Below are 20742 nucleotides of genomic sequence, written 5' to 3'. Positions count from 1 at the left end.
AGGAACAAAAACTGTATGTTTCAACTTAAGTGAATTAACAATGCCATTTCTCGTCAGAGATCTTCCATAAAGTGGTCTTTGTTCAACTGTTTCTAACAGTCTATGTATCTACGCCCACAGGTACTTCTCAAGAGCCCCTTCAGCACCTCTTGAGAATCATCCCACGTGATTCAGTATGCTGAGAAAAAGCCTCAGGGAGATGAAAGGACAGAGAAAAACTGATCCTCTCAGAAATAAAGATTCATTAGGCATCAAACCCATTCTCACTAATCCTGTTGCATCAGTAGGTGACTGAAATACATATCTTTAGTATACTAAAGAAACTGAAGAATAGATGTAACATTGAGGTGGGAGGATGCCAAAGCTTTCAGTGAGGTCTGTGCAAAGACTTAATGCTAAATAAAGAGAAGTCTGTGACTCACCTCCTGAGTAGACGATACCATGCTGTAAGGGACCTGTGTAGGTACCAATTTTCAGCTTGCCAGTTTTCTGTGTGAAGAGATAAGGTCTTTATAATTCCTTATCAATATTCTATTACAATCGCTACCCAAAATGCTACTTGGCTGATAGCCAAATGAATAGCACTTTAGAATTTTATTCTTTTGAACTATTTGGCTATCTCAATTAAGATCTTAGATTGATTTCAAAAGTGCTATGGCTAATAACTTAAAAATACCTGTTTCTCAGACTAGGAATGGGAATGGAGAAACATGAAGGACAATGTGCTAGCAGACAGATCATCCTCTCAACTTACAGTATCCACTTGACGCAGTACTGTGCCTTCTCCAAAAAAGAGTGGTTTCCGTGCATCCACCAAGATCAGGTCAAAGTAGGACTGCCAAGGTCTATGAGAACTCCCAGGCTGATAAAGAAGAATCAGGAAATGCTAAAACATCCTCCTTACCTTATTAAGGCACTAATATTTAATCTTACTCAGATGCAAGGAATGTTGAAATACTAAAAGTATAATTAGAAGACCCCACTAGTCTATTAAAATCATACTGTGTCTCAGAAGCCACATTCTTTTCAAAGCAGGCAAGGTAAAAATATAAATCAACTAATCTATTTTAAATCATTTCATCTACTATGTATTATCTCATCAATTTAATATATGAAAGAAATTGTGTTCTCTGACATGGGCTAAAAGAGCCTAAGTGGGTGTAAGGAAAGATACAAATACTCAAGCGACATTAAGAAATAGGTGCATCATCATCAGAACTGAAGTGTATAATCGTGGAATAATAGGAATTTTACTGGTTATTTCTCAGAATGATGACTCGAGGTAAACACTGGTCTTATGACCCATATTGCAGGCTAATCACAGCACTAATGTAGAAGTTATACCCACTATTTATTTCCATCCTGAAATAGAACCACAGAATTAGCCTTTAAGGCCAAGCTGAAGAATACTGTTTACTGTACATTTGAGTAATCTGAAAACTGGAATTTACTGAATTTATTCAAAGCAGCATAGGACTCAAATCCCCCAGTTATGTGACAAATTGCAACAATATTCACTTAAATCTAAGTGAAGCCATACCATAGGAATGAAGACCCTGCAAGATTAACTCTTCTTTTGGCATAAAACTCAGCATGAATTAACAGGAGAATATAGATGTTGTCAAGAATACACTCCTTTGTTTCTTTTAATCAGACCTTCCTCAACCAAAAGTTCCTTTCATTGTCATACAAATGTAACATTCTGCGTAGAATTTCTTGTTATAAAATTATTCTTGGTCAATAGCTCTTATTTTTGCCTACCCAGTATTCATGTTGCTAGTGCCTTTCAATTCTACTAATTCACACATTACTTCTAATGTTAGTAAAGATTTCTGGATGGTTCCTGACCAATTCCTTACCCTTAATATTCCAGGATGATTAAATGTATTCATTATTACTAAAGCAATGTTCTATATAAGTTACATGTAGTAGTACCTTGGGGCCATGTGGGAAATCAAACAGGTAGGTCATAATTTTCTGGAGGGGTAGAAAAAAAATCAACATGAGATTCACACATAATACTTGCAAAAGACATGCAACATCTAAAAAAATTGAAAGCTTTTTCATAAGACATGTCTTTTCCTCTAAAGTTTATGAAATCATGGCAGTGGACATCAGAAATTAATGATTCACTATAACCAACAAAACCTAACATTTTCAGAGAACAGAGGCTTCTTCTAGGAGATATTTTTGTATACTCATCCATTTATCTCTATCCAGTTCTCCTAGTGGACTGGAACATTAGAATACTAGACAGATGGACGTAAGGGGCATCTGAGGTCAGGGCATAGAGAAAATCATGGACTCATTTGGAAATAACACATACCTTGGCCTTCTTATTACTGTTCCTAGATCAACCAAGTCAGTGAACCACTGGCCTTATAAGACAGCTCACTCCCAAATAATTGGATTTCTAAATCAAGAATTTATATAGAGTATTGAGGGGGAAGAGCTGAGCTTCTTGCTGCTACTACAAATTTATTAACTGTCTTAGCAAAAAGTAAGATGGAGTTAAGGAATTATATCAACTTTTCTACATGTTTTAATCATTGCAAAAAAAATTTTAAGAGGTAAATTTTGATAATTAAAATCAAAACATCTTTGCACCATCCATTGCTCTCTAGCTCCCAAATGCATATATATATATACGTGTATGTGTGTATATATATGTGTATGTGTGTGTATATATGTGTGTGTGTGTATATATATATTGCACAGGTATATATGCATGTGCAATAAAGGATGTGACTCTCAAGTTGATATATATAATGCATCAAAGAAATATACATGCCATTTCAATTATTTCAAGTATTTTAAACCCCAAAATCAAAGCCTTCAAATAGCCAATTGTAATCAGGGAAAGAATCAAAAGAAATATTTTGAAATATTTGAGAACTATGTTATAGCCTTAATCCTATGTATCTTTGTTTTTTTCACTCTGAAACAACAAAACAATGGGGGAAAAACTACTCAATAAATTACTATCCTCACCTCATCTTCACAGTTCTTTACACCAAAAAAATTCCTCTATACAAACCAATAAGAATATTAAGCACTTACATCTGTATATTTATAGTCACTGTTGGTGGCAAGAAATACTTTTCCTACTTCCTTCATCCGGCTCAGAAGCAAAGGTAGTTTTCCCTGAAATGTAATATGATAATGAGCAAAATACTAAAACACAAATGTATTTTCATTTACACTGTGGAGTAGTCATATACTTGATTTTTCTGTCCACTGAAATAAGGGAAGCCATGTAAGGGTAGGTGGGTAAACTAGGCTGGTTGGTTTAAAAATTTTGCACTAAAAGACCTCATTATCACTATGTAAGAATTAAATATTAACATAATATACATGGTACATTTTATAGCTATACATATATGATGATACATGATATGCTAACTAACAACCTATTTCTATTATGTCTGACTCCTTTGTCTGCCTCAGAAATAACGTAAGATATCTTATAACCTCAAAGTATATGAATTACATGCATTAGAAATCAGGAGATGCTGATTTTAAACAAATATATGTAATATAGTTTAATGTAAAAAGTTAAACAAAATGTATGGAAAGTATGAGATTTACTTCACTTGTGCGTACTTGCATTTTGTAAAGCACCTCACAAATGAAATGTGTGTGGGGGATGAGAACCAGAAATGCCCAGATCCACCTGCAGATAAATGAGAAAACTCTAACCCCTAATGTGACTGACTACAAAGAAAAATACCTTTTCCTAAACTCATGGTAAACAGGTTCCTTCACTCATATTCTCCTGGACCCCCGAGTGTCCTTAACAACAGGGTGAGTGTAGGAGTAGAAGAGAAACAGGACATACAAAAACTGAAGCAGTGAGAAATCTTTACCAAGCACTTTTGAGAAAATACTGCATTCTACTACATTTACTCTATAGGAAAATGAAGAAGGGTAGCTCATCTTTGGGCTGTGTGTGTTATTTTGAAATAATTTCAGACTCACAGCAAACTTGTGGAAAAAGTAGAGGGTTCCCATATCCTTACTGTAGCTTCCCTTAACATTCTTACATAACCACAGTACAATTATCAAAATTAAGAAATTAACATTGGAACAATACTATTAACTAAACTACAAATTTTTTAAAATTTTATTAGGTTTTCCACTAATGTATTTTAAAGAAATTTTAAAGGTTTCATCATTCCATGTTGATAGGTTAAAGATAGTTTAAATAAATCACAAAGATGGGCATTTTTGAGATGATCTGCTGCTGTGGTTAAGATTTAAGTATGGCTCTTGGCTTTACTATAATTTTTTTTTAAAGATTTATTTCATTTATTTATACAAGCGCTGGGGTACAAGCCAGGGGCGCGGGAGGGTGAGAGAATTCACCAGAGACAGAGCAGGAAGCATAACAGGCAGAAGGACCAAAATACACTCCTGAGGGGAGCAGTGGGTAAGACAGGAGAGGTCTACTCGCCATGTGGGAATCTCCCTGGCCGCCCGAGAATTGAACCGGCGCTGCAAAGGCTGCAGACAGCTTCACAGCACTGCGCTCAACCTGCTGCGCCACTGGGGAGGCCCTCTTGGCTTTATTAGCTGTATGAATTTTGACACATTATTAAATCCCTGTATCCCTCAGTTTCATCATCTATAAAGCAGAGGTAACAATTTCTAATTCAGGATTACATGGAAGATTAAATGGGCAATGCATGTAATCATTTAGCACAGTGTACACCCAGTACACACTTAGATGCTGCAATTATAGTTAGAGATTAAAAAACAAATGAAATACTAGGTCGCCTTGCCTATCAACAAACAGAAAAATTGTAGTAAGATCTAACCTGTGACTGAAAATTCTTGGTGATTATACCTGATACATATACCAAGACAAATTTTTTGTTTGATTTATTTCAAATAGTCTTATTCATTTCCCTGATGAGCAAAATAAGCTATCATGCAGATCTATTTTCCCCTTTAGTACTTACATCTTTCACTACATACTTCTCAAGATTTTCAACTGTCTTTTCCTTAAGGGAGCCCTAGAGGAAGAAAAAAGGGGACACAGAAAAAGAACAAAATCAGTTAATAGTTTATAAGAAAAATTTTGTGTACCATCAACCCAAATGTATTTCTTAAGTGTTTACCAAAATAGTAGATAAACTAGAAAAGGTCAGAATAAAGTAGCAGGTATGATTTGTTGCAACTCTTGGCTCCAAAATGTATCCAATATATAAAACTATTTTAATATATAAATCAAAAAGGCATTCCATACTTTATTCAGTACATTTTACAGTAAATGTAAATAAATTATTATTAGTCAAATGTAAGGTATTTGGAAGAAAACAAATGGAATATAATGATCCTCAAACGATATGTAAGTATAATCAATACTGAAAGTAAGTCTGCAAAGAAATGCAAAGTGAAATAAGATCTAAAAGCAAGCACCACCACTGAGATCAGCATTACCTCTGAGAGCAGGACAGTCAAAACAAGAACATAAATATTCTAGAGAGCTATCCGTAGGAGGCAAAAAAAAAATTTTTTAACAAAGGAAAAATTCTGCTCTATTTGTACTCAGGAAACTAATGTCAGACCGTAAAACACATGCCAGAGAGTAAGCAAGTAAAATGGCAGCTCCTACATAGGTACCTTGTAATGAACCCAGTCAACAGCATCTCTGACATCCTGGAACATACTTCGGTAAGACATGAAGAGGTCCCCATCTTTAAATCCTGTTTCACAGCTATAGAAAGATGAAAAGAACATGACAGGGAATTCAAATAAGAGTAAATAAAATGAGCATCAAAAATTGCCCAAGGGACCCAAAGGTTCCATTATCACATGGATAAAGGCTATAGCTAATTAGGAAATAAGTACTCCCTAATGAAAATCCATTCTGACCACCAGAGATGACTACAGTGTTCAACTGAATAGAGTAATTGTGAAGAAATACAAAGTGATAGAAGAAATACTGAATGGAAGCTTTAAAAAGCCAGTTCAATATCAGGTTCTTTTATTCATCATTTAAGAAACAAGTTCCCGTCAAAGAAATAAGCTTAAAATTGGTAATTTAGGTTCTCTCCACCCTGACTTTTGTGTTATCGTCTCTGGGTACAAAGTTACTGCCTATTTTCTATTCAGCTTAGTGACTCGGTGCCTCATCAAATTTAGTGCTTTGAAGTGCATAGGGCCTAAAGAGGATAAGACATCAGAAAACTCTGGCACATATGGTTGAACTTTCAGAGTTGGTTATACAAGTCCTCCTAAAAAATAGAGGATAACTTGTTTAAGACTTCAGGGAGGATAAACAGTATTTACTTTTCAATCAAATCTTCTTGGGCCTGGGAATGAAACTAAATTACCATCCCTGACTGGCTCCTGGGTAGCTGCTGTGAAATGAGTTGGGGGGTTTTAGTGTAATTCTGCTTGGACAGATAATCATCACACAAACCTCCCACTCAGTTGTCACAATTAGCACCTCTGCTGGCCGTCTTCATTCCCAGTAGAAGCCAATCAGAAGTGGTCCCTTCCAAACATGGCTGCAGCACACTGGCAAGGAGAGGGGCCGAGTGGGAGGTGAGAGCCTGCATGGAGCTGCTGGTGCTGTCCCATCTCTCAGGCTGGCAATGTGGCATCTCTCACTAGCACTAAATTCACTTCAGAAAAGCAGAAAAGACCTACAATGGCCAGTTCTCTAAAACCCTGTACATTAATTTAAAAAATCAATTGAAAAAAACATTATAGTATATATACATACCTGGTATATCTGCGACAATTAGTAAAAAAATCTACTAGGCAGGCCAACAGGTAGGTCTCTGAAAAATGAAAAATAGGTATTCATAAGCCATAAGTAAGATAACTAAACTTACTTCATTATCTCCCTTGAGTAAAGACAAATGATCATGGAAAGAAGGGAAAGCATCAGTATATATAAGCATAGAATGAGTCTACCTGGTAGGTTGAAAAGTGTGTTCAGAATGTAAAATCTTTCAGTGTCATCTCGTTGGATAAATTTATTTGGATACTGCTCTCTAGTTTCTGGTCTGAAAGAAAATATTTTTAACATTTAATAAGTGTAAGAAATAGTCATCATTCAAAAAAAAATCCATCTGGGTATTCTGGTGACCTCGTGCAAGGCAGGGCTCCAAATATTACACATGGGTAGCTAATATGAAGGGTGAACAAGTTCAGGTTCCAATTCTTAAAAAGTTCTCAGTAGGGTAAGGGAGATGAGTCACATTCACAGACAATTACAACAAGGAGAAAAAATCATAAATACAAGAGCTATGAGAAAACAGGAATGGGAGAACATTTCAACTTAAGGAAAGGAGAGAAGTGACTGTAAGAGTGAGGAGAGGAAAATCTAGGAAGAATTCATGAAAGTGGTGGCATATGAGTTGGTCCTTACAGGCTAGACAGACCATCAGAGTGCAGCAGAGGGATAAAAGCATCAGAGCTGAACTGTAAAAACAGTAAATGAGTAGCAGTTTTAGAAACAGGATAAAATGGAGACAGATATACAAAAAGATATATTGCAAAATTTGTCCTCTCCCTTTTGTAATGTCACTTTGTAGTTTCTCCAATTAGGAATTGCAGTGTATTTCTCCATCCTTGAGTAAGGTTTGAACAGTAACAAACGGGATCTAAGCAGAGGCTTGGAAAACACTTGGTGTCCCAAGGCTTGTCTACTCTTGCTGCACTTGTGAATGAGAATACATATGAATGAGAGTGACATAACCTGCTCCAGGATAAAAGGCCACATGCAAAATAAGGTGTCCCAGCCAGCAGGCTGTTAATTGCCAGACATGAGAGCAAGGTCATTCTAGAGCAGCTAAGCAACCTCACAATTGCCCAGCTAACAAAATTTTGAGCTAAATAAAAATTTAGCTTTAAAGCTAAATGACAGAGACAAGGACTGGGAAATCAGATGCTTATTGTAGTAATTCCGATACAAGCAGTAGGGGCCTGTCCTAGAGCAGTGGCAATGGAAATGAATGGGAAGAATGTATTCAAGAATTTGCCAAGGTAAAATGAACAGGACCAGACAACTGGATGTGGCAGATGGGATACAACAAAGTCAAAAGTGATGATACTCACACTAAGGTGCCTCTGAAAGGGTGGTGGTACCATTAACAGAAATATGAAAACTGTTTAAGTATATGTAAGAAGAGTTTTACTTTGGATACAGTAAGCTTAAGGTAAGCAGATTTCTGTAGGCAATTAGAAACAAAGATCAAGAACTTAAAAACAGATTCAGACTTGAGGGATTATTTGGATCATCTACACACAGGTAAAAGATGAAGTCATAAAGACCATCTGACCAGATGAAAGCAGAGAAGGAAGACAGAGAGTAGCATCATCAAGATCATTTAGGGGTTAAAAGAAGATAGGGAAATGGACATACGTTGTTAAGAGATGCATAAAAACCTTGCAGAGTAAAATGAAACACTTTAAGAAGGGAATATATTAATAAAAATGTTGCAGAGAAATCAAAAGGGAGGAAAACTAAAATATAAAAATGCGTAATTCTCATGCAAACAGATTTTTTATATTATTATTTTTTATTTTTTACATTATTATTGATTTTTAAACAATATTTGCTTCCTCCTACCCCCTCACAGGTGTAAACATACAGAGATTAACTGAGCTAATTAAAGAACAGCAAATTTAAAGTTCATATTTGAAGTATTGATAATCTGAATAAATTCCTGCTTGAGTTTGTTAAATGCAAATGGTGTAAACTCTGAGGAATATAAAATCACTTAGCTCCCGTTCTTAGTCATCCTTCTGAAATAAGAGTTCTTGATGAAGAAAAACTGTAGAACAGTTGATCTAGTTTTGTAAGATTTTCTATACTGAAAATTAAGGTGAAAGGGAATAGTAATACAGCTTTCCTCAGGTTTATTAAGATGGCACTGTGCCCTCAGATTATACTGATAATACATTTTCCTATTCCCTTCATTATTAAAGAGCAATTCCTTTACATAAGGATACTTAACATTAGGTAATTAGAACCCAAACTAATTTATAAATATAAAAATCAAGTTTATCTTGTTTAAACTGTATCAGATCACACTAGCATAATTCAGGGGGAGGTAATATAACATAAAAGAGTGCTAGACTTGAAGTTAGGACAAATACTGTTATGATAGTATGGATTATACTAACTTTTTGTGACTTATAGAACAGACATCTGAACTCATATTACCTATTCTAAAACTTTGAAAAGTCTTTGCAATTGTCCAAAAAATGTCTCAATTCATTGGCAAGGCATGTAAGGTGATACCTGATAAAGCTCTAACTTCCCTCCTCGCTTTGTCCCTAACTATACTTCCATAACTATCTTTCTCCCTTTCCCTCCATCCTCAGTCTCTTTCTCCATGGCTTTTTACTTCTGACTCTAAAGGCTTTATTTACTAATAAATCTGAATTATTAATTACTACTAATATTATTAGTAGTAATATTTAAAAGCTACTAAGAAATAGTTTGAATAATTCTGCATTTACTCATCAATTCTTTTCTGACTCCCACTGCCCCCCAAACATAAAAACCCTTTTCAGTTATTAATAAAATAGAATCTGGGTTCACCTTCATCGGGATTCTAAATTATAGCGACAATATACTTGTCTCTATATGTAATTTAGAATTATAGTGACAATAGCCACATATGAAATAGGTTAGAATACTAGTATCTGCAATCACTTCATGATCTAAATCCCGCCTCCTGATATTCACAGATTTTGAACAAGCACCTCATTAGAGAATAATAAATGAAAGGTACATATATAACCAACCACTGGCCTGCCAGATGTGCTACGGTATTTAGTTCACACTATTCTCACTATATATACCTGGGCATCTTGAAGCCTATGTAATACCAACGGAAGAGTTTGTATCGGACGCTTCAACTCCAAATAGGGCACTGCTGTGATCTAACACTTAAAAGGATTCCTGGTAAAGTTTCAGTTTGTGCCTCTTATCATAAAAGGGAATTTACCAAAAAAGACATTGTTTCTTTAATAACTGCAGTATCAACTGTGGTTTTTACTACTTTGCCACAGAGAATACCGCATCAAAAAGTTACACAAGAGACTAACATATATTTTGGTTTTAGGAGTTGCTCTGACCCTAATACAGTATCAGCAATAAACCAGGTAGTAAAAAGGAGAGAAAATTATAACTATAAAGCCACAAATATAGAAACTGCTAACTTGTTGTATTGTGAGTTTTAAAAAACTGGGATGTTTCACATAACATTCATAAACACTAAATTTTATTTATTGTTTTAATTACTAGGGTGGAAAATCCACACTAATAATAATAGTGGAATATTCTGATTATGAAAATAAAGCTTATCCTTATTTATTTTAAATGTTATCACCCTCATTTGTAATCCCATGTTTTCAAAAATTTTAACCACATGATCAAATATCTGAAGCTATTCACTAGAATATAAAAATATACTATTTGTTAAAACTTTTTAGTATTTACAGTGCCATAATTTAAATTTTTCAAATGACTTTTATGTACATACCTCTTCTGAGCAGCTACCTGAGAACTGTATTAAAAAGGAGAAAATAAAAATCTTAGAATTTCAAATAAATCAAAGCCACTATAGTTTTTTGGGGGGAGGGGGAGGGGCAAATTCAAGATTAGCTTTTTGGATGATACATAATTAGAAGTCACTTAAAGTTATATTATTAACTGCTAACTATATAGGTCAGTTTGAGTCCTAAACACCTAATAATTGTTAAGTATCCTTAAATAAAGGAATTAATCTTTAGTGATGAGGGAAGAGTAAAGGATATTAGATCTGGGGAGACAATGTCATCTTTATATTCTTTGACTATAAAAACTCTAGAAAGAGGCTAAAGTTTCTTTGTACTCACCCCCTTATGAAGTTAAATCCATGTGCACAGACCAAGAGATTTCCATAGGCATCAACTTTCAAAAGATTTCCATATAGTGTGTCAAAGACAAGTCCCCTGTGTAAAAATTAAAACATTATCAATAATGCAAAGTAACAGAGGTAATATATAGGCATACCTCATTTTATTGCCTACTTCAGAGATACTGCATTTTTTATAAAATGAAAGTTTATGGCAAACCTGCAATGAAAGTCTATTGGCACTACTTTTCCAAAAGCATGTGCTCATTTCATGTGTCACATTTAATTTAGATATGTATGGAGATTTTTACATATAATGCCATTATTGACACTTAATAGAACAGTATAAATTTAATATGCACTGGAAAACAAAAAAAAAATCTGTGTAATTCAGCTCACTGTGATATTTGCTTTACTGTGGTGGTCTGGAACCAAATCCATAACATGTGCCAGGTTTCTCTCTAGTCTTGTATAGTATAACTCAATCGCCAAAATCCAAACTCATCTTTTCAAGTATGATGGCAACTGCATTATTTCCCAAAACAATATAAACTTAAGAGCCTAACTGAGTGAATAGAATCTTAAAAATTAATCTCAAAGCAGCTGAAAAATATTTACTCTGTTCAGATAAAGCATCACCACCATTTTCTGTAAGCAACATGTGCTTAATCAAAAAGGTGTAAATTATAACTTCTCGCTGGCTCCATTCTAAAACAGGGTCCTTTTTGGACAACAGTGATGATTCATGTTTCCCCCATTAGATGTTGTATATGTAATATATATGATAGTAACTCAAATAAGTATTAAATAAACATCTTTCTTAATCTTATCAAATTCAGATGCCACTGCCAAGGCTTTGGATTACCATCTTAAATACATGAGCAAAACATGTAACTGCTCTCCATTAATCAAAGGTAGAAGCATCTGTAATTACTGCCTGTTAGTTTTAATAATCCCTTTTCTTTCCCATTAATGGGTCTTCTTCAATAACAATATAAACTAAGTTCAATTCAAGAACATAAAAAAACTTCATTTTTATGTAATTTTAGAATCAACATCAAACAATTTTAGAATCAACATCAAACAAAAACTTATCTTTTTTTACATTTGATCAGAGGTGAATTTAGAATTACTAATTTTGGAGACAGAGGGCGATATCTTAATCCAAAGAAATCTTGGGGAATTACCTGGTAGGGAATGTAGAATCATAAGCAAAGCTCAGTAGCTCCTGGGGATAGCCAATAGAAACTAATCTCTCCACAGTAAGTTCAAAACCAAGGGATTCATACTCCGGGGACTTGTACACTGCACAAAGAGGAAGTTTTCATTAGAACAACAGCCAATTAAAACAGAAGGCACATGAGTGAATTTCTACTCTCCCAATCCCTTTCTCCTCCTAAATCTAACATTTTTCTTCTTTTCCCTCAAACTCCATGTTCTTACTGACCTGAGTAATCACGGAACTCAATTGTTAGTCTGTGAAAATAGGTGGTATTATATAGCAGGAGCAGCAGTGACAAGATGAATTATGAGGCATTTCAGAATAGTTCATTCTTCGGAAGCCTAATGCAACCATTCTCCCCCAGCCCCCTTTGAGGTTTCATTATTGTAATCTAAAACTAATATGCAACAACTGTGATATTAACCATGAGAGAGGTCAATACATGTTGAAAGCTTCACTGATGTGTGTAACTTGGGTAGGAATACTTCAAAATGAGAGCTGTTAAAAAAAACTAGTCTATTTTTGGAATTTTTAGTTGCTTTATATTCACTCTCCAACAAGAATAATTCCACTTGCCAGGATTAAGCTGTTTTCTTATCAATTCTAATAATATTATAACCATCAATATTGTACAAGTTATTACTGCAAAATCAACCATAAAAAGACATGCCTGACACAATTAAGGAAATCTGGATGTTAACTGGGAATTAGATATTAAAGAATTATGACTCATTTTATTAGGTGTTATTATAGAAGGATGGGTATGTGTAGTATATGTATAATAAAATCTCCTTAACTCCCAAAGTAGCATACTGAGTTTGTTACAGGTAAAATAAAATGGGTTTTGGAATACGGGATGTTTTCTCTACTACTATATATATATCTGAAATTTTCTATGATTAAAAAACCCTTTAAAATTATTGCAGTTCACCATAAAGAAAATGTTGTTCCATTAAATAGGTTTCTTCCAAATTAAATATTACGTTAGCATCCTTCCATCAGTGTCCAGATGTAAGCAAGCCATATTAAAAATAAAAAGACCTAAAATCTTGCTAAATGCCAAACGAGGCCCCAAAATATCCACTCTATTATTATAGTCTCATAATAATACAACAATTATTATTACTGCTCTTCTATTTACAATTAACAAGAGCCTTTGGCTCAAATTGTTTCTTTGCAGTTAGTCTACCTATCCAAGTTAGGGCTGATATGTTAATGAGTGTAATTCAACTTTCCCTTTCCAGAAGCAATCTTTTAGAATATTTCTGGAAATACATAAAATAAACCAGTAATACTGGTTGCCACCAACAGAAAAGAACTGAGTAGCTAAGAGACAGGGGAGACTTTCATGTACCTTCTTCTGTTTTCTTATGTACCTGTAACATATTAATGTATCTATTCTTTTTAATTAAACTGAAAATTTTAAAAAGTTGCATTTTCAAAATCGTTTTAATAAACATTTGTCATATTTAAAAAACAAGAGTGAAATATTTAAGATTCTTTAGGAGATGTCTGAGTCTCATTTCATCAGAATGATGCCAAAAGCTGTCATTTCTTTTGTTGCTGTACGGTTAATATCAATTTAATGTTAATGCTAACCCTAGCTAATAATTTTCAAAATTAGCTGTATTTTTTTCCTTCACTCAATTTTAGCCCCATCTTCACCCCCTCTCCCTGATAACACTTTTTTAAATTCTTGTGAAATTTTAAAATCTAAATGATATACACTATGGCAAAGGAAGTGCTCTATATTTATAAACATTAAGAGCTGGTGTATTATCATAAAACCAGGAAAGCATGATATCTACTAATGTTATTTTATATCCGCAAAAGAATTCAAATTGACATCTCTCACCCCACCCCATGCTTCCATTCCAATAAAAAGTAAATCTCATTTTAATAAATTTCCATAAAACAAAAATTGCTTCTCAATCCTAACAAAGTCCCACTTATTTCAAAGCAATATTTAATAAAACAAAAAATTAAGTAATTTAAATAAATTCACTGGCATTCATTCTTATAGGAATTGTCCCATATAAGATGTTTTTAATTATTAATTTTTCAGAAGAATAATTTGCTGTTTTAAGAATGGGAGACAAAAACCAAACCTTAGTTGCCCCTACCTAGACTCATCCCCTATATCAGCAATTTTCCCTAATTAGTGAATTAAACAATTATAGAGTAATTGGGTAAAGGGTGATTAAAAACCTATGTCTGAGAGACAATTTGGATTAAACCCCAATTCAATATATTCAAAACTATTAGTGAAAAAAATATGTTGGGGGAGATTGCAAATTCCTGTTTTGCCAACACAAACCTAGAGTAACAGAAAATAAAACACCATACACTTGCCACACTGTGTTTACTCCATGGCAGAATGTGCTAAGTATTCAACTAAGGTGACTTTCTAGAAATTCCACCTGCAGAAATACTTTAAATTTCCTTGCTCTCAATCAGTTTAGGTGACTTCCAAAAGACTTAAGGTATTTTCCCCCATTTGCTGACTTGAAGTTAAGTAGCAAATACAAACATCAGCTAAAGCCAGAATTCCTATCGCCATGAGCCTCATCCAAAGTTCTCTATGGCAAGGTTTTCTACCACTGTTAAAAATTAATTTCTAGATTACGGAGGCCATCAAACTTAAGCTTGGTGGTGAAACACACTTCTCTCCCTCCAATTTCTTTCATCTAGTCTAAAATAAACTGCTCTAGTCAGAGGTGGGAATGGATTTAGTAAAGAGAGTCCAAGTTCCACTTTGACAACACTATTTCATTAAACTCTTATTAATCAACAAGACCTACAAGCTATTGACATTTTCTCACAAGTGTCCCGGATAATCATTTCAGTAACACAAACTCCCAGGTCATTAAATCATCTGCTACAGAATTTATAGAGTACAACCAGCACTGGAGAAGCAGAATTGCAGCTACAGAGAATGCAAGTTTAGATGCTTTAATTCCAAGTTTCTCTTGGGAATAATCACAATTTTTTTCTGACCCAATGGCAGAAGTTCCTAATGCCTACTAAGTACTACCATTCCTTTAAAAATACACACACACACACAGAGCAAAATTCCTTTTTTAATCAACCAGGTCCTTCAAAGTCAGCCTTGGCATCTGTGGCAAAGCATATATACCACCTAGACTGTAGAGCTCCACAGCTGCAAAGGTTGTAATTTCACTTTGCAAAACTGGCAAGTAAATGATGCATAGCTTCAAGCTCAGTTTGTACTGACTTTCCAAAACACTGCCAACAGCTTCAGAATAAACAATTTCACACATTCACTGCTTATCCCTTCTTTGAGAAAGCCCTCAGGTCTATCCTAATTTACCCAATATTCAAAGACAAAAGAAGAAGTTATTTTAAGGGCCAGAGTCCAAAAGAGAGGACAGCTCAGCCACTAGGGCAGCACACAATGTTCTCAGGTTACGTAAGTAGACTATAAAGAGAACAAGCAAAGCTTTGAAAGCTGAAGCTACGGAGAGCATTTAAAGATATTCTTTATTCCATAATCTAGGGGGAGGGGGAGAATATATCTTCAAAAAGTATCAACTGCCTATGTGGGGGTGAAGGCTGTGGGCTCTGAGTAGAGCTATGCATATGAGCTAGAACCTATTAGAGGCAACAGTCCTTCGGAATGAGTAGAAAACTTTCTGCAGGAAAATGTGGAAGTCTCATGCACTTTTTACCTTTGCCACCAAGACACTGTATAGTAGTTTACAGATTTTAGAAAAAGAAAGGGCAAACCTCTACAGAGGTTCCAGCCTAGAGAGTGCTGCTGCCAAAATGAGAACTCACATGAGGCAGATGCAGATGCAGTGTGTATCACTCCAGTCTTGAAGGAGTTACACTGGCTCTCCTGTTAAAAAACAAAACAAAGCAACAAAACAAAACAAAAACAAAAACCAGTTTTAAAACTGTTGTGATGGGCTGAACAGAGAGTCACCATTTGGAAATAGGTATTACAGAGGTTACTGTCCTATTTAGAAGCCTCTGGTCATCACTAAAATACAACTAACTGGCAATAACAAAATGATGATACTGAAGATAAGCCCAAGTAGTGTGCATTATTTATTTTTCTGGCATCCTAAGCCTGAATATAAGTCAAGTCCTATCCTGAAATGTTAAGTCAGAAGACAAAGCAAAATATAAATTTGTCTTAGCTTATTTTCTCTAGCACATTTGAGGTTTTTATGACAAAAACTGAATGCAGCACAGTATTTAAAGCTGAATTGTAGTACACGAAACAAACTAGAGAATAAACCAGAGCAGTCTCATAGTGCTTGAAAGTACCCATTTAAACTAAATCTATCTGTACCTAACTACCTGTTTTTCTGTCCTTGCAACACCTAATTTTGTCATCTTGATATAGACAAGAACCAACTGCATGCTGCTGAAAATCTAACCAGATGCCTAAATGTGAAATAGAAGGAAAATTTTTTATGTTGATTCTGTCAGGCTTGGTTATTTGACCTTGGTAAGCAGTCAGATTATTCTCTCATAAAGTTTGAATACCTAGTCTAATACCTAGTCTATCTAATAACTGATTTGGAGATAAATACATGTTTTAAAGATAATGACACATTTAAGATAGACATTATCTTAATTTTTTAAGGATTCACTTCCCCTAGAGACACTTAGATTTTTTTTTTTAAATATGCCTAGACTCCTCTAAACTTTTATGTGGAAAGTAGATGGTACTAAACAGTAAAATGACCAAACATAATGCTTAAACTCCTACAAGCATTACAGCAAGGAAAAATCACCACCAATGATGAAAAACAAAATTCCAATCTAACCACACATGAATGCTATTTGCACCTGTGCTATAAATGATTAGGCTACATGATGTTGGTTCTCAGACTGTATAACTAGAAAAGGTAATTTTCATTAAGGAAAATTTCCAATTCTCATCAAACATCTACTAAAGGACTATTTTCCACTCTTTAAAACTATCTGAAAACCCTAATACAGTAACATCAACATGGCCAATAATTTTATTTCTACCCCATGAGATCTTAAAAAATTGAAGACTTCTAAAAACGATCTCACTTACTTAAAATGCAAAAACTAGACACCTTGTGATACTTTTATTTTTTTTTATAGAGGCATGTTTTATTTATTTGTTTGTTTGTTTGATGGTTTGTTTATACATGCACTGGGTACAATCAAAAGCACGGGAGGGTGAGAGAATTCACCAGAGCAGGGAACAGAGCAGGCAGAAGGACCGAAGTACACTGCTGAGGGGAGCAGCGGGCGACAGGAGAGGTCTGCGCGCCTTGTGGGACCCTCCTCCGGTAGCCGGGGAGCAGCCGGGGATCGAACCGGCGCCGCAGAGGCCGCGGGCAGCTTCGCAACCCAGCACTCAACCGCTGCGCCACCTGGGAGGCCCTGTGATACTTTTAGTAATATAAAATTAAACCATCTTCCTTAAATGGCTAGGCATATAAATAAGTAAAATAAGTATAATTAGAAAGACTGCCGATTTCAGTTCTTTACAAAAGCAAAGTTAAATAAGAAATTTATTGGCTAAAAAATTAAGAGTATTAGAAGAACATTAAAAAAAAATTCTTAATTACCTAACTCAAATCTTCTCCCTTCCCCCAAATCTGTACACTTACTAGGAACTTGTATCCTAAATAATTGTTCTTCTGTTTATCTCAAAAAAAAAAAAAAGAGTGGATCGAAAACCTAGGAAATAAAGGAACCATTATGTGTTCACTTTATTGGTCCCTTACAACAATGCCTTAAGAATTATACCCTGGGCCTCCCTAGTGGTGCAAGGTGTTAAGCACAGCACTGTGAAGCTATCTGCAGTCTCTGCATCATGAGTTCGATCCCCAGCCAGCCAGGGAGCTACCCACATGGCACAGCAGACCTCTCCTGTTTCACCGGGAGCTACCCACATGGCACAGCAGATCTCTCTTGTTTTGCCCGCTGCTCCCTTCAGCTGTGTGTTTTAGTCAGTCTGCCTGTTCTGTTCCCCACTCTGTCTCTGGTGAATCCTCTCACCCCCCACACCTCTGGCCTGTACTCCAGCTCTTTTATGCATAAATAAATCTTAAATAAATAAATAAATAAAAGCAGAACAGAACATATCCAAATGAGCTTTCTCCCATTCAAAATAATCACTCCCCAAGGCAATATATAGTTACTCCAATAATGCAAGTATTATTCAAAAGCATATTTGAAACTCTCCTTTCAAAATTACTTTGAGTCTAGAGCATGCTATTTTAGATATCCTTACTGATGGCACATTTTCAACAACAGATGATGAATTTAATGGGGAAAGCGGGAAAGTCATTAAAGCTACCAATAAATAAATGGGGAAATTCAACTGGGTTTAAAAATAAGGGAGGGGGGTGACTACTTAAAGCATTGAAGCAGGTTTTGTTATAGGCTTATAAATTGGCTCTAAATTCAATTCCAAAAGAATTCCTAAAATGTTTAACAAATGACAGATACAGGGATGTCTTCAATAATGAGTTGACTATATAAATAGACATTTCTGCAAATAAGATAAATGGCTAATTAGCACATGAAAGATGCTCAACATCACTAATTAAGGAAATCTAAATGAAAACCTGGAAGATATGCCACCTCACACCCATTAGAACGAGTATTATCAAAACAGCAACAACAAAAACCCTGAAAATAACAAGTATCACCGAGCATATGGGAAAACTGGATCCCTCATCCATTCCTAGTAGAACTATAAAATAGTGCAACCACTGTGGAAGTTTGGCAGTTCCTTGTAAATTTAAAAACAACATTACCACAAGACCCAGCAATTCCATTCCTGAGTATACCCAGAAGAATAGAAGCACAGACTCGGATACTTGTACACTTGTACAACAATGTTCAGAGCAGCATTATTCACAAATACAGCCAAAAGATGGAAACAACCCAAGTGTCCATCAATGAATAGTGTTTTATATATATACATATATATAATGTTATATATATATATATATATAATGGAGTGTTATTCAGGCTTAAAAAGCAATGAAATTATAATACATGCTACAACATGGATGGAACTTGAAAATATGCTAAGTAAAAAAGTCAGACACAAAAGACAATTATAGGCTTTCACTTATATTCACTTTACATTCACAGAGACAAAGTAAAAGTTACTAGGGGCTGAGGAGAAGAAAAAACGAGGTTATTGATTAATAGGTTAAGTTCTGTTTGGGATGAGGAAAAAGTTCTGCAAATGGTTAGTGGCAAGGGTTTCACACTATTGTGGATATACCTTATGCCACTCAATTATATGCATTAAAGTAGTTAAAATAGTAACTTTTATATAATGTACATATTACCATAATTAAAAAAGAGGAAAGCAGGTACTCTAATTTGTTTTAGATGTCTTCAGCAAGAGTATACTGTATAATACTTCTTACTTTAGGCTGTCTTTCTTTACCCCTTTAAATGCCTCTAATGCCAGTAAGTTTGGTGAGAATACATAACAGCTGACAGAAGCATAATCAGCATACCCTGATCTATAGTCCAAATAAATACATCATGCAAAAAACAAAACCTGGTTCATTTAAATGTCAAAATGAGTTGAGTCACTTCCAATAACAATAAAATATTATCAGAGTACATCTACTAGATACATGGGGTTAGGTACTAATACACAGCCCTAAGACACTGCTAGTAGCAGGATAATCTTCTAATTTACCAATAGCAAGAATAAGTTTCTTTTAATTTCTTCCATGGTAGTCTTAAATTTATTCTAATCCTCTCTCCTCACTTTAGGCAAAGTGTTTGGATCTGAGATAAGTGGATATCATCCCCAGTGGCAAATGATATGGTCTAGAAAGAAGGGGAGTACAGAAAATTCATTATAAATATATTTTCAGTCCTTCCCAAGATTTCTTATTTGAAAAAAAAATACATGAATTTTATAGTACTATCTCCCAAAACAGTCTTTAAACAGTAGTCTTGAGGGTTCATTCTAATAGATTTTTTTTTTAATTAAAAGAAAAAATGTGGGCCTCCCTGGTGGCACCGGGGGTTAAGACGCAACCTATGAAGCTGTCCACAGCCACCACAGCACGAGTTCCATCCCCGGCCAGTTAGGGAGCAACCCACATGGCTCAGCAGACCTCTCCTGACTAGCCTGCTGCTCCCCTCAGCAGGTCAATCTGCCTGTTCTGTTCCCACTCTGTCTCTGGTGAATCCTCTCACTCCCCACGCCTCTGGCCTGTACCCCATTCTTGTATGCATAAATAAATAAATCTTTTTTAAAAAGAAAAGAAATTTTCTAAAGATGAAAGGATGAGGATTACATTTAAATGCAAGAGAATGATGCATTTTGCCCTAGGGAGGATTTCTGTTTTTTTTTTTGGGGGGGGGGGGAATAAATGATCATTTTTGTTTATGTGTGTTTTTCTCTCATTGATTTCTCATCTGATGATTAGCAAACATTTCTGTTCCTTTGATAGCTGGGAACAGCATGAAAAGTAGAAACTAACATGGGTTTAAATTCTAGCTTTTTGAGTCTTCACTCACTTGCTAGCTAATATACAAGTCATTTTACCTCTTGACTTAGTGGCCTTATTTATAAAATAGAGCTAATAAATCCTACCTCAATGGGCTGTTTTGAGGATTATGAGGTACACTGAGTGGCATGAGTACATTTTCTAACAT

The 20742-nt window shown here is 35.0% G+C and overlaps 2 protein-coding genes across 6 annotated transcripts in view; one reads left to right on the top strand and one right to left on the bottom strand.

Moving 5' to 3' along the window:
- Nucleotides 1-3054, top strand: part of CNNM2 (cyclin and CBS domain divalent metal cation transport mediator 2) — a 145111-nt gene extending 142057 nt beyond the window's left edge. Inside the window, exons 6-7 of one of the 3 annotated variants that reach the window (XR_008549869.1) lie at nucleotides 121-283; nucleotides 688-3054. Coding sequence is in view for 1 of the 3 variants with exons in the window: in XM_054690159.1 (XP_054546134.1) it covers nucleotides 121-182 (62 nt within the window). In the remaining 2 variants the exon portion in view is untranslated. Of the gene's footprint in view, nucleotides 1-120 lie in introns of all 3 variants that reach the window. The other 2 variants (XR_008549870.1, XM_054690159.1) reach the window with 2 other exon arrangements.
- NT5C2 (5'-nucleotidase, cytosolic II) overlaps nucleotides 1-20742 on the bottom strand; it is a 64678-nt gene that overhangs the window by 3611 nt on the left and 40325 nt on the right. For 2 of the 3 annotated variants that reach the window (XM_037495666.2, XM_037495667.2), the window contains 10 exons: nucleotides 12053-12170; nucleotides 10867-10962; nucleotides 6928-7019; nucleotides 6734-6791; nucleotides 5626-5719; nucleotides 4962-5015; nucleotides 3061-3144; nucleotides 1936-1977; nucleotides 755-862; nucleotides 423-489 (listed from right to left, as the gene is read on the bottom strand). In XM_037495666.2, coding sequence (XP_037351563.1) covers nucleotides 423-489; nucleotides 755-862; nucleotides 1936-1977; nucleotides 3061-3144; nucleotides 4962-5015; nucleotides 5626-5719; nucleotides 6734-6791; nucleotides 6928-7019; nucleotides 10867-10962; nucleotides 12053-12170 — 813 coding nt within the window. Of the gene's footprint in view, nucleotides 1-422; nucleotides 490-754; nucleotides 863-1935; nucleotides 1978-3060; nucleotides 3145-4961; nucleotides 5016-5625; nucleotides 5720-6733; nucleotides 6792-6927; nucleotides 7020-10511; nucleotides 10536-10866; nucleotides 10963-12052; nucleotides 12171-20742 lie in introns of all 3 variants that reach the window. The other variant, XM_037495665.2, reaches the window with a different exon arrangement.

Source organism: Talpa occidentalis, unplaced genomic scaffold (assembly GCF_014898055.3).
Source record: "Talpa occidentalis isolate TD23 unplaced genomic scaffold, MPIMG_talOcc4v2.1 talOcc4.8, whole genome shotgun sequence".
NCBI classification, from domain to species: Eukaryota; Metazoa; Chordata; class Mammalia; order Eulipotyphla; family Talpidae; genus Talpa; species Talpa occidentalis.
The sequence above is the reverse complement of the archived record's forward strand: the minus strand, read 5'-3'. Positions and strand labels throughout refer to the sequence as shown.